Source organism: Bombina bombina, chromosome 11 (assembly GCF_027579735.1).
Source record: "Bombina bombina isolate aBomBom1 chromosome 11, aBomBom1.pri, whole genome shotgun sequence".
Classification (NCBI taxonomy): domain Eukaryota; kingdom Metazoa; phylum Chordata; class Amphibia; order Anura; family Bombinatoridae; genus Bombina; species Bombina bombina.
The window spans coordinates 17,539,347-17,555,469 of NC_069509.1; the positions used below are offsets into that span (position 1 = coordinate 17,539,347).

General features: G+C 36.2%; 1 protein-coding gene across 1 annotated transcript in view; it reads right to left on the reverse strand.

The window, feature by feature from the left end:
* LOC128642348 (guanylate-binding protein 1-like) overlaps window positions 1-16,123 on the reverse strand; it is a 45,184-nt gene that overhangs the window by 11,918 nt on the left and 17,143 nt on the right. Inside the window, exon 4 of the mRNA XM_053695092.1 lies at window positions 8,233-8,420. Coding sequence (XP_053551067.1) covers window positions 8,233-8,420 — 188 coding nt within the window. The remainder of the gene's footprint in view (window positions 1-8,232; window positions 8,421-16,123) is intronic.

A 16,123-nucleotide genomic window follows, 5' to 3' on the forward strand; every position in this document is an offset into this window, starting at 1 on the left:
AATTAAACCTAACACTACACTATCAATAAATTAATTAAATAAAATACCTACAATTACCTACAATTAAACCTAACACTACACTATCAATAAATTGATTAAATACAATACCTACAAATAACTACAATGAAATAAACTAACTAAAGTACAAAAAATAAAATAACTAAGTTACAAAAAATAAAAAAATATTTACAAACATAAGAAAAATATTACAACAATTTTAAACTAATTACACCTACTCTAAGCCCCCTAATAAAATAACAAAGCCCCCCAAAATAAAAAAAATGCCCTACCCTATTCTAGATTACTAAAGTTCAAAGCTCTTTTACCTTACCAGCCCTGAACAGGGCCCTTTGCGGGGCATGCCCCAAGAAGTTCAGCTCTTTTGCCTGTAAAAAAAAACATACAATACCCCCCCCCCAACATTACAACCCACCACCTACATACCCCTAATCTAACCCAAACCCCCCTTAAATAAACCTAACACTAAGCCCCTGAAGGTCTCCCTACCTTGTCTTCACCTCACCGGGTTCAGCGATCGGTCCAGAAGAGGGTCCGAAGTCTTGATCCAAGCGGAGCAAGAAGAGGTCCTCCATCCGGTAGAAGTCTTCATCCAAGCGGGGCAGAAGAGGTCTTCCATCCGATTGAAGTCTTCATCCAAGCGGGATCTTCTATCGTCATCCATCCGGAGCGGAGAGGCAGGATCCTGAAGACCTCCGACGCGGAACATCCATCCTGGCCGACGACTGAACGACGAATGACGGTTCCTTTAAATGACGTCATCCAAGATGGCGTCCCTCGAATTCCGATTGGCTGATAGGATTCTATCAGCCAATCGGAATTAAGGTAGGAATATTCTAATTGGCTGATGGAATCAGCCAATCAGAATCAAGTTCAATCCGATTGGCTGATCCAATCAGCCAATCGGATTGAACTTGATTCTGATTGGCTGATTCCATCAGCCAATCAGAATATTCCTACCTTAATTCCGATTGGCTGATAGAATCCTATCAGCCAATCGGAATTCGAGGGACGCCATCTTGGATGACGTCCCTTAAAGGAACCGTCATTCTTCAGTTGGACTTCGCCGGGTGAAGATGGGTCCGCGGTGGAGGTCTTCAGGATGGAGCCGGTCCTCATCGGATGAAGATAGAAGATGCCGCTTGGAAGAAGATGGTTGCCGGTCCGCATCTACTCTTCTTCCCGGATAGGATGAAGACTTTGGACCCTCTTCTGGACTTCTTCAGCCATCGGATGATGGATGTCTAGCCCCCTCTTGGGTTGGATGAAGATATCGGAGCCAGGACGGATCGGTGAACCTGGTATGGTGAAGACAAGGTACTATGATCTTCAGGGGCTTAGTGTTAGGTTTATTTAAGGGGGGTTTGGGTTAGATTAGGGGTATGTGGGTGGTGGGTTGTAATGTTGGGGGGGGGGGTATTGTATGTTTTTTTTTACAGGCAAAAGAGCTGAACTTCTTGGGGCATGCCCCGCAAAGGGCCCTGTTCAGGGCTGGTAAGGTAAAAGAGCTTTGAACTTTAGTAATTTAGAATAGGGTAGGGCATTTTTTTATTTTGGGGGGCTTTGTTATTTTATTAGGGGGCTTAGAGTAGGTGTAATTAGTTTAAAATTGTTGTAATATTTTTCTTATGTTTGTAAATATTTTTTTATTTTTTTGTAACTTCGTTCTTTTTTATTTTTTGTACTTTAGTTAGTTTATTTAATTGTATTTATTTGTAGGTATTGTATTTAATTAATTTATTGATAGTGTAGTGTTAGGTTTAATTGTAACTTAGGTTAGGATTTATTTTACAGGTAAATTTGTAATTATTTTAACTATTTTAGCTATTAAATAGTTCTTAACTATTTAATAGCTATTGTACCTGGTTAAAATAAATACAAAGTTACCTGTAAAATAAATATTAATCCTAAAATAGCTATAATATAATTATAATTTATGTTGTAGCTATATTAGGATTTATTTTACATGTAAGTATTTAGATTTAAATAGGAATAATTTATTTAATAAGAGTTAATTAATTTTGTTAGATGTAAATTATATTTAACTTAGGGGGTGTTAGTGTTAGGGTTAGACTTAGCTTTAGGGGCTAATACATTTATTAGAATAGCGGCGAGATTCGGTCGGCAGATTTGGGGTTAATAATTGAAGTTAGGTGTCGGCGATGTTAGGGAGGGCAGGTTAGGGGTTAATAAATATAATATAGGGGTCGGCGGTGTTAGGGGCAGCAGATTAGGGGTACATAGCTATAATGTAGCTGGCGGCTCTTTGCGGTCGGCAGATTAGGGGTTAATTATTGTAGGTAGGTGGCGGCGACGTTGTGGGGGGGCAGGTTAGGGGTTAATAAATATAATATAGGGGTCGGCGATGTTAGGGCAGCAGATTAGGGGTACATACGGATAATGTAGCTGGCGGCGGCGTGCGGACGGCAGATTAGGGGTTAATAAGTGTAGTTAGCTGGCGGCGACGTTGTGGGGGGCAGATTAGGGGTTAATAAATATAATATAGGGGTCGGCGGTGTTAGGGGCAGCAGATTAGGGGTACATAAGTATAACGTAGGTGGTGGTCGGCAGATTAGGGGTTAAAAAAATGTAATCGAGTTGCGGCGATGTGGGAGGACCTCGGTTTAGGGGTACATAGGTAGTTTATGGGTGTTAGTGTACTTTAGAGTACAGTAGTTAAGAGCTTTATGAACCGGCGTTAGCCCAGAAAGCTCTTAACTACTGACTTTTTTCTGCGGCTGGAATTTTGTCGTTAGATTTCTAACGCTCACTTCAGACACGACTCTAAATACCGGAGTTAGAAAAATCCCATTGAAAAGATAGGATACGCAATTGACGTAAGGGGATCTGCAGTATGGAAAAGTCGCGGCTGAAAAGTGAGCGTTAGACCCTATTTTGAGTGACTCCAAATACCGGAGGTAGCCTAAAACCAGCGTTAGGAGCCTCTAACGCTGGTTTTCACTGCTACCTGCCCAAACTCCAAATATAGGCCAAAGAATGGAGAAAAGAAAAATCTCTAGAGAATGCATTATGGAGTTTATTACCATAACTGTGCAAAATGTTTTCGCAGACGCCATTAAGACGTCTTCAGACAAGGAATGGGAGACAAATTTTAATGCGCTTTAAAGGGACACTAAACCCACATTTTTCTTTTATGATTCAGATAGAGCATTCAATTTTAAGCAACTTTCTAATTTACTCCTATTATCAATTTTTTTCGTTCTCTTGCTATCTTTATTTAAAAAGCATGAATGTGATGCATAGGAGCCGGCCCATTTTTGGTTGAGAACCTGGGTTATGCTTGCTTATTGGTGGGTAAATGTAAGCCTCAAATAATCAAGCACTATCCATGGTGCTGAACCTAAAATGGGCTGGCTGCTAAGATTTACATTCTTGCTTTTAAAATAAAGATAGCAAGAGAACAAAGAAAAATTGTTAATAGGAGTAAATTAGAATTTTCTTAAAATTTCATGTTCTATCTGAATCATGAAAGAAAAAAATTGTGTTCAGTTTCCCTTTAATTTTAGTATCAAGTAAACACATTTTATATATTGTATTTTGCAGCCTGTCTCAATTTATATATTTTTCACTTTATTTAATTTAATTCTTTCTATTTCTCTTCTCTTTCTTTCTGGATACATTTACAACCTTTAGGTTTCTTGCTATAATAGCATCCTCATTTAAGTCCAGTTCCAGACCATAAAGTGTCTGGATACAAAAAACTTGACCAAGATTGTAAACATCATTGGTACATGAGGGTACTTATTGGTGACCTCACCTTCTGATATCTATCCCTGTCTTATTTTAATTGTTATGCACCCCACCTCCCCCTCTCCTTGATCTCTGTATAACACTGTAAATTCAGGGCAGCTGGTACAAGTGAGGTGCATAGCAAGATTCTGCTCCTCCTCCTGAATGACCACTGTACATATTTGTATTTATTCACTGTAATGTCATTGTGCTAAACATATGATATACAGTGAGGGAAAAAAAATAATGGTAGGTTTATTTGAACAGTGAGAGACAGAATACAAACAATCCAGAAAAACACATTTCAAAAAAGTTATAAATTGATTTGCATTTCAATGAATGAACTAAGTATTTGAACCCCTGCAAAACATGACTTAGTACTTGGTGGCAAAACTCTTGTTGGCAATCACAGAGGTCAGACGTTTCTTGTAGTTGGCCACCAGGTTTGCACACATCTCAGGAGGGATTTTGTCCCACTCCTCTTTGCAGATCCTCTCCAAGTCATAAATGTATCAAGGCTGACGTTTAGCAACTCGAACCTTCAGCTCCCTGCACAGTTTTTTCTATGGGATTAAGGTCTGCAGACTGGCTAGGCCACTCCAGGACCTTAATGCGCTCTTTCTTAAGCCACTCCTTTGTTGCTTTGGTGTGTGTTTTGGGTCATTGTCATGCTGGAATACCCTTCCACAACCCATTTCCAATGCCCTGGCTGAGGGAAGGAGGTTCTCACCCAAGATTTGATGGCACATGGCCCCGTCCATCTTCCCTTTGATGCAGTGAAGTTGTCCTGTCCCCTTAGCAGTAAAACATCCCCAAAGCATAATGTTTCCACCTCCATGTTTGACGGTGGGGATGGTATTATTGGGGTCATATGCAGCATTCCTAATCGTCCAAACACGGCAAGTTGAGTTGATGCCAAAGAGCTCGATTTTGGTCTCATCTGACCACAACACTTTCACCCAGTTCTTCTCTGAATCATTCAGATGTTCATTGGCAAACTTCAGACTGTCCTGTAAATGTGCTTTCTTGAGCAGGGGTGCATTGCAGGCACTGCAGGATTTCAGTCCTTCACGGTGTAGTGTGTTACCAATTGATTTCTTGGAGACTATGGTCACAGCTGCCTTGAGATCATTGACAAGATCCTCCCATGTAGTTCTGGGCTGATTACTCACAGTTCTCATGATCATTGAAACTCCATGAGGTGAGATCTTGTATGGAGCCCCAGACCGAGGCAGATTGACAGCTATTTTGGGTTTCTTCCATTTTCGAATAAGCGCACCAACTGTTGTCACTTTCTCACCAAGCTGCTTGGCGATGATCTTGTAGCCCATTCCAGTCTTGTGTAGGTCTACAATCTTGTCCCTGACATCCTTGAACAGCTCTTTGGTCTTGGCCATGGTGGAGAGTTGTGAATCTGATTCATTGATTGATTGATTGCTTCTGTGGACAGGTGTATTTTATGTCTTTTATACAGGTAACAAGCTGAGATTAGGAGCACTCCCTTTAAGAGAGTGCTCCTAATCTCATCTTGTTACCTGCATAAAAGACACTTGGGACCCAGAAATCCTGCTGATTGATAGGGGATCAAATACTTATTTCACTCATTAAAATGCAAATCAATTTATAACTTTTTTGAAATGCATTTTTATGAATTTTGTTGTTGTTATTCTGTCTCTCACTTTTCAAATAAACCTATCATTAAAATTATAGACTGATCATTTCTTTGTCAGTGGGCAAATGTACAAAATCAGCAGGGGATCAAATACATTTTTCCCTCACTGTAGATCAGTTGTGTTACTGTTAAGTTTACATGTCACATCAGACATCACATGTTAAATCACATGTTACATCACACAATACATCACACATCACATGTTAAATCACACATTACATTACACATTACATCATGTTACATCACACATTACATAACATGTTACATCACATATTACATCACTTTACAACACATATTAGATCACATGTTATATCACATATTACATCACACGTTACAACATGAGTTACATTACATTACATCACACATTACATCACATGTTACATCACACATTACATCACATTACATCACACTTTACATCACATGTTACATCATACGTTACATCACACATTACATCACATGTTACATCAAATGTTACATCAAATGTTACATCACTTGTTACATCACACATTATATCACACATTATATCACATATTACATCACACTTTACATCACATGTTGCATCCCATATTACATTACAGGTTACATCACATTACATCACACGTTATATCACATATTAAATCACACGTTATATCACATTACATCACACATTACATCACACATCATATAACACATTATATCACATATTACATCCCACGTTACATCCCACATTACATCATATGTTACATCACACATTACATAATATGTTACATCATGTTACATCATATGTTACATAAAACGTTACATCACATGTTACATCACACGTTACATCACACATTACATCCCACATTAAGTCACGTTACATCACACTTTATATCAAACATTACATCACATGTTATTTCACACATTACATCACACATTATATAGCATATTACATAATTTGTTACATCCCACATTACATCACACGTTACATCACACATTTGATCACACATTACATCACTTGTTAAATCACGTTACATCACTTGTTATATCACACATTACATCACACATTACATCACACATTATATCATACATTACATAACACATTATACCACACATTACATCACACGTTATATCACATATTACATCACACTTTACATCACATATTACATCATACGTTACATCACTTGTTACATCACATATTACATCACTGGTTACATTACACATTACATCAAACATTATATCACATATTACATCACTTGTTACATCACACATTACATCACTTGTTACATCACACATTACATCAAACATTGCATCACACATTACATCACATCACACATTACATCACACATTACGCATTATATGTCATATCACACATTACATCAATTTTTACGTCACACGTTATGTCATACATTCCATTCACACATACATCACATATTACATTACAGGTTAGGTCACACATTACATCACTCATTTTATCACATATTACATTACAGATTAGGTCACAAAATACATCACACATTACATCATACATTATATCACATATTATGTTACCGGTTAGGTCACACATTACCTCACACATCATATCAAACATTATATCACATGTTACATCACACATCATGTCACACATTATATCACACATTACATGACATATTACATCACACATTACATAACACATTACATCACACATTATATCACACATTATATCACATATTATATCACACATTATATCACACATTATATCACACATTACATCACACATTATATCACACATTATATCACATGTTACATCACACATTACCTCACACATCATATCACACATTATATCACATGTTACATCACACATTACATCACACATTATATCACATATTATGTTACCGGTTAGGTCACACATTACCTCACACATCATATCACACATTATATCACATGTTACATCACACATTACATCACACATTATATCACATATTATGTTACCGGTTAGGTCACACATTACCTCACACATCATATCACACATTATATCACATGTTACATCACACATTACGTCACACATCATATCACACATTACATGACATATTACATCACACATTACATAACACATTACATCACACATTATATCACACATTACATTATGTTATATCACATATTGCATCCCTAGTTACATCACGTGTTACATCATATGTTACATCACACTTTACATCACGTAATATCACATATTGCATCACTTGTTACTTAACACATTACATCACACGTTACACACACATTACATTGCACATTAAGTCACATGTTACATCACACTTTATATCACACATTATATCACATATATTACATCACTTGTTACATCCCACATTACATCCCACATTACATCACACGTTATATCCCATGTTATATCACACGTTACAGCACACATTACATCACACGTTATATCCCATGTTATATCACACGTTACAGCACACATTACAGCACACATTACATCACACATTACATCACACTTTATATTACACATTATATCACATATTACATCACTTGTTACATCCCACATTACATCACACATTACATCACACGTTATATCCCATGTTATATCACACGTTACAGCACACATTACAGCACACATTACATCACACATTACATCACACTTTATATTACACATTATATCACATATTACATCACTTGTTACATCCCACATTACATCACACATTACATCACACGTTATATCCCATGTTATATCACACGTTACAGCACACATTACATCACACATTACATCACACATTATATTACACATTACATCACACGTTATATTATACATTACATCACGTTACATCACACATTAGATTACATACGTTCCTTCAGTTTGAGTGCGTTCTCCAGATACTCATCCTCTGTAACCAGCTTTCCATTTATTTCCAGCTTCAGAGTAAAGTCTCTCACACTCCATATGAAGATGGGGAAGTGTTTTGAGAACTCAGCTTCTTCATCATCGTTGTCTTTAGATTTTATCTTAATTTTTTCTGTCAATTCCGTAGAGAGGCTAATAAGGAAATATACCCTCCTTACTGTAGTATACATTAACTGTACATTGTGAGAAAACGCATTAGATCCATACGGTATACAGATGTAACTTATTCTTATACACACTCATCACTGCACTATTGGATTACGTTACTTACTGTAGTATACATTAACTCTACATTGTGAGAAAACGCATTAGAACCATACGGTATACAGATGTAACTTATTCTTATACACACTCATCACTGCACTATTGGATTACGTTACTTACTGTAGTATACATTAACTCTACATTGTGAGAAAACGCATTAGAACCATACGGTATACAGATGTAACTTATTCTTATACACACTCATCACTGCACTATTGGATTACGTTACTTACTGTAGTATACATTAACTGTACATTGTGAGAAAACGCATTAGATCCATACGGTATACAGATGTAACTTATTCTTATACACACTCACTGCACTATTGGATTACGTTACTTACTGTAGTATACATTAACTGTACATTGTGAGAAAACGCATTAGATCCATACGGTATACAGATGTAACTTATTCTTATACACACTCATCACTGCACTATTGGATTACGTTACTTACTGTAGTATACATTAACTGTACATTGTGAGAAAACGCATTAGATCCATACGGTATACAGATGTAACTTATTCTTATACACACTCATCACTGCACTATTGGATTACGTTACTTACTGTAGTATACATTAACTGTACATTGTGAGAAAACGCATTAGATCCATACGGTATACAGATGTAACTGAATCTTATACACACTCATCACTGCACTATTGGATTACGTTACTTACTGTAGTATACATTAACTGTACATTGTGAGAAAACGCATTAGATCCCTACAGTCTACAGATGTAAATGAATCTTACATGCACTGATCACTACACTACAGGGAGTGCAGAATTTTTAGACAAGTTGTATTTTTGAGGATTAATTTTATTATTGAACAACAACCATGTTCTCAATGAACCCAAAAAAACTCATTAATATCAAAGCTGAATAGTTTTGGAAGTAGTTTTTAGTTTGTTTTTAGTTTTAGCTATTTTAGGGGGATATCTGTGTGTGCAGGTGACTATTACTGTGCATAATTATTAGGCAACTTAACAAAAAACAAATATATACCCATTTCAATTATTTATTTTTACCAGTGAAACCAATATAACATCTCAACATTCACAAATATACATTTCTGACATTCAAAAACAAAACAAAAACAAATCAGTGACCAATATAGCCACCTTTCTTTGCAAGGACACTCAAAAGCCTGCCATCCATGGATTCTGTCAGTGTTTTGATCTTTTCACCATCAACATTGCGTGCAGCAGCAACCACAGCCTCCCAGACACTGTTCAGAGAGGTGTACTGTTTTCCCTCCTTGTAAATCTCACATTTGATGATGGACCACAGGTTCTCAATGGGGTTCAGATCAGGTGAACAAGGAGGCCATGTCATTAGATTTTCTTCTTTTATACCCTTTCTTGCCAGCCACGCTGTGGAGTACTTGGACACGTGTGATGGAGCATTGTCCTGCATGAAAATCATGTTTTTCTTGAAGGATGCAAACTTCTTCCTGTACCACTGCTTGAAGAAGGTGTCTTCCAGAAACTGGCAGTAGGACTGGGAGTTGAGCTTGACTCCATCCTCAACCCGAAAAGGCCCCACAAGCTCATCTTTGATGATACCAGCCCAAACCAGTACTCCACCTCCACCTTGCTGGCGTCTGAGTCGGACTGGAGCTCTCTGCCCTTTACCAATCCAGCCACGGGCCCATCCATCTGGCCCATCAAGACTCACTCTCATTTCATCAGTCCATAAAACCTTAGAAAAATCAGTCTTGAGATATTTCTTGGCCCAGTCTTGACGTTTCAGCTTGTGTGTCTTGTTCAGTGGTGGTCGTCTTTCAGCCTTTCTTACCTTGGCCATGTCTCTGAGTATTGCACACCTTGTGCTTTTGGGCACTCCAGTGATGTTGCAGCTCTGAAATATGGCTAAACTGGTGGCAAGTGGCATCTTGGCAGCTGCACGCTTGACTTTTTCTCAGTTCATGGGCAGTTATTTTGCGCCTTAGTTTTTCCACACGCTTCTTGCGACCCTGTTGACTATTTTGAATGAAACGCTTGATTGTTCGATGATCACGCTTCAGAAGCTTTGCAATTTTAAGAGTGCTGCATCCCTCTGCAAGATATCTCACTATTTTTGACTTTTCTGAGCCTGTCAAGTCCTTCTTTTGACCCATTTTGCCAAAGGAAAGGAAGTTGCCTAATAATTATGCACACCTGATATAGGGTGTTGATGTCATTAGACCACACCCCTTCTCATTACAGAGATGCACATCACCTAATATGCTTAATTGGTAGTAGGCTTTCGAGCCTATACAGCTTGGCGTAAGACAACATGCATAAAGAGGATGATGTGGTCAAAATACTCATTTGCCTAATAATTCTGCACTCCCTGTATTTGAGTATGCTCCATACTGTAGTATACATTAACTCTACATTGTGAGAAAATGCTTTAGATCCATATGGCATACAGATGTAACTGAATCTTACACACACTCATCACTACACTATTGTATTTCGCTCTGTACTGTAGTATACATTAACTTTACAATGTGATAAAATGCATTAGACATGCATATACTGTATATGTTTAATGAGCACAATTAAACATAGCTGTGTGATGCTCAAGATGTTTCCTGGGCACTTTCAAACGAAGATATTGGAAAGGGGCTTTCTAAACCTATGGTGGAAGGGAGACCTTTGTTTTTTGGAGATGCCTTTTGGTGTTGAGTTTCTGTTTGGATGAGCAGTAAGTGGGGAGAAGAAGGGACCAATGGCATTTATTTTTTAGTAATGACAGTATCTACCTACCTACTGTCCTAGAATAAATCATTAGGGTAGCTTGAGGTGTAAGTTATTGCCACAGTAAGTGGGCTGGGGTGCTTCACTTTAAACTGAAATCATCATGGCCAATGTTTCTAGATAGTGTGGTAGACTTATTGTTAGAGTGGTTGCCATGCCATTCCTTTAAGTAGGCCTATTAAAATGACAATAATAAGGAGGGGAGAGTGTTCCCACCCCCAAGTACTTATGATACAGCCATGGAATAAAGAGGGATTTGGAATAGTGCCTTTGTAAAATGTTAACTTCTCTATAATGTCAAAATGTTTGTTTTATAGGGCTCTTCTGATATTTGTCATGTTTAATTTTACCGAATGTTTAATAAACATATTGCTGCAAGGAAAATGTCACCTAAACAATTGTGTTGTCTGTTTATTGTGATGTTTTGGAAGATTTGGGTTAGTTGGGAGGGGTGATGATTGGGCCTTAATGACTAGAGGGGTCAACACTGAGTTAAGTATGATAAAAGTGGAGAATGATGTAGGTGAGTACTGTTTAAGTGTAATTGCTAAAGGAGAGTGAGTATTTGTATCTCAGTTTGACACAACTGCAATAAGATGAAGTCTGGTACTAGCTGTGAGAACCACTTCTGAGCCTAATTATATATATTATGGACTTATTAAAAGATTTAATATTATGACCAGGTCTAATATTTAAATGTATAAGAATACATACTAGATTTAATAAACATGCCCATGTCTAGTCTTAAAATATACATATTCAGTTAAACTAAAAAGCCCATATATGTTGATCAGATAGTTTATTAATACTAGGAAATAATACGTATATTAAGTATACGTTTTAAAAATATATATATATTTTCCCTGTAGCTGAAAAATGGAACTACACTCCTGTTGCCTGTTGCCCCCTCCAGTGTCCAATATGAGAATTGCAGCCAAAGGTATTCAATTGGGACATTGAATAACCAGTGGATTATCTAATGAAAGCTAAGGGCATAATCAGAGATTTTTCCATTGGGTGATTTAGAATTGAAGGTGGAGTCGGTCACAGACAAAAAGACTATACAAAGAAGAGACACAAAAAAACACTTTGGTTTGGGGCCTGGTTTGGAATAACTCTCTGTGTTTGTGATACCCTGTTTGCAAAAATACCTTCATGTATGACTTTGGAAAACTCTGATTAAAAAAGCTGAACTCTCATATTGGTTACTGGTAACATATTAGATGTTGTTTTATATTTTTAATGTTTTAAATCAAAGGTATTCTATAGCTCTAGTTAAATTGTAGCTGTTATTTGTAAGTGAAATTTGTAGCTACAGGTAGGTGTTCCATATGCCTGTGTAGTATATAAATAATCATATCTCGCATCAAGCAATTTACTGTTGAGAGGAAAGGTTTTGTATTTTATATTGATAAATTCATTTTTATTTACTGTGAACTCTCCTAAGAATTGCACATAAATTGGCTATTGTGTTGAATTGTTAGTATTGTATAACAATCTCTGGGTTTAAGTGAAGTATATTAGATTATATTGGGTTGAAAATAGTGAATTACATTTCCCTGGACATTCCATTAGATTGTTGGAGTTAAGATAAGATTTCATTGTGAGATTTGAACATAGATGAGTACAAACGTTGTTACATAAGCTATATATATTGAATTGGTTAAACTTTCTGGCTATTTATAAATTATTATAGTATAATTCATGTGTGATATTTAATAAGCAATTCATTTTGAGTTAAGGTTAATTTATAGAAATATTTCATCCATTCATGTGAAAATAGACAATATCTACTGAATAGTAATTTAATCTAAATATCTCTATAGCCTGCTTTATGTTCTAATATTGTGTTGATCAATTGATAGATATAACTGGTCATAGGTGATATTCAGTTACTACATAAATATTCTCAATGTGTGTATATACAAAATAACTGATCAAAATTTAGGAATATTTAACATTGAGATTAAGGGGCCCATTTATCAAGCTCTGAATGGAGCTTGAGAGCCCGTGTTTCTGGCGAGTCTTCAGACTCACCAGAAACAGCAGTTATGAAGCAGCGGTCTAAAGACCACTGCTCCATAACCCTGTCCGCCTGCTCTGAGCAGGAGGACAGGAATCGCCGGAAATCAATTTACAGCTCCCTGCTGGCGGCCCATTGGCTGCGAGTCAGCAGGGGGCGGCGTTGCACCAGCAGCTCTTGTAAGCTGCTGGTGCAATGTTAAATGCAGAGATCGTATTGCTCTCCGCATTCAGCGAGGTCTTGCGGACCTGATCTGCACTGTTGGATCAGGTCCACAAGACCGATGATAAATAGGCCCCTATATATTAATTTTTAATAATAATATTGTTGTCAAATTTATAGATGATTCAATCATTTTATTTTGGGGTACACTACAGAGATTTAACATCTTACTGGAGTGTATTGACAAAATTCTGCTATATTATTGGAGACATCACTGACATTAGTTTTATACTGCTATTAATTATTAATATTGTTAATTACAATACATAACATGTTGGTGGCAATTGCTGCTGATAAATACACCAACATAAGTGAAGGACACACCTGACATGTATCAACATTATATAAATAAAAAGGAGGATGGGTGAGGGGCTAGGCTGATTTAAAAGTTGGACTATAAGAGAGTCAGGATGAATAAAATGAGTGAATGTCTAAACACAATAATATGAGCATTCAAACTCATGTTAGGGGGGAAACTTCAAATCACTAACAGTTTGTTTCCTCACCCCACAAACAACTGGGGAGTGTACAGTGTGCGACTATGAATGAGCTATCAATGGTATAAGCAGTAGGGAGTAGCAGATCCAGCAAAGTTTAGAGAACCTTTTATTTAAAAAAAACAGCAACAGAATATCCAATGTAAACAGAGCCTATTGCAACCCGCCATGTTTTTAACATGTATGTGTAGCATAGTAACATTATACTTACTCACACTATATGTATATGTAACTCAGTAACATTATACTCACTCACACTATATGTATATGTAGCTCAGTAACATTATACTCACTCACACTATATGTATATGTAACTCAGTAACATCATTATACTCACTCACACTATATGTATATGTAGCATAGTAACATTATACTTACTCACACTATATGTATATGTAACTCAGTAACATTATACTTACTCACACTATATGTATATGTAACTCAGTAACATTATACTTACTCACACTATATGTATATGTAACTCAGTAACATTATACTTACTCACACTATATGTATATGTAACTCAGTAACATTATACTCACTCACACTATACGTATGTGTAGCATAGTAACATTATACTTACTCACACTATATGTATATGTAACTCAGTAACATTATACTCACTCACACTATATGTATATGTAGCTCAGTAACATTATACTCACTCACACTATATGTATATGTAACTCAGTAACATTATACTCACTCACACTATATGTATATGTAACTCAGTAACATTATACTCACTCACACTATATGTATATGTAGCTCAGTAACATTATACTCACTCACACTATATGTATATGTAACTCAGTAACATTATACTCACTCACACTATATGTATATGTAACTCAGTAACATTATACTCACTCACACTATATGTATATGTAACTCAGTAACATTATACTCACTCACACTATATGTATATGTAGCTCAGTAACATTATACTCACTCACACTATATGTATATGTAACTCAGTAACATCATTATACTCACTCACACTATATGTATATGTAACTCAGTAACATTATACTCACTCACACTATATGTATATGTAACTCAGTAACATTATACTCACTCACACTATATGTATATGTAGCTCAGTAACATTATACTCACTCACACTATATGTATATGTAGCTCAGTAGCATTATACTCACTCACACTATATGTATATGTAACTCAGTAACATTATACTCACTCACACTATATGTATATGTAGCTCAGTAACATTATACTCACTCACACTATATGTATATGTAACTCAGTAACATTATACTCACTCACACTATATGTATATGTAACTCAGTAACATTATACTCACTCACACTATATGTATATGTAGCTCAGTAACATTATACTCACTCACACTATATGTATATGTAACTCAGTAACATCATTATACTCACTCACACTATATGTATATGTAGCTCAGTAACATTATACTCACTCACACTATATGTATGTGTAGCTCAGTAACATTATACTCACTCACACTATATGTATATGTAACTCAGTAACATCATTATACTCACTCACACTATATGTATATGTAACTCAGTAACATTATACTCACTCACACTATATGTATATGTAGCTCAGTAACATTATACTCACTCACACTATATGTATATGTAACTCAGTAACATCATTATACTCACTCACACTATATGTATATGTAACTCAGTAACATTATACTCACTCACACTATATGTATATGTAACTCAGTAACATCATTATACTCACTCACACTATATGTAACATTATACTCACTCACACTATATGTATATGTAACTCAGTAACATTATACTCACTCACACTATATGTATATGTAACTCAGTAACATCATTATACTCACTCACACTATATGTATATGTAGCTCAGTAACATTATACTCACTCACACTATATGTATATGTAGCTCAGTAACATTATACTCACTCACACTATATGTATATGTAACTCAGTAACATTATACTCACTCACACTATATGTATATGTAACTCAGTAACATTATACTCACTCACACTATATGTATATGTAACTCAGTAACATTATACTCACTCACACTATATGTATAT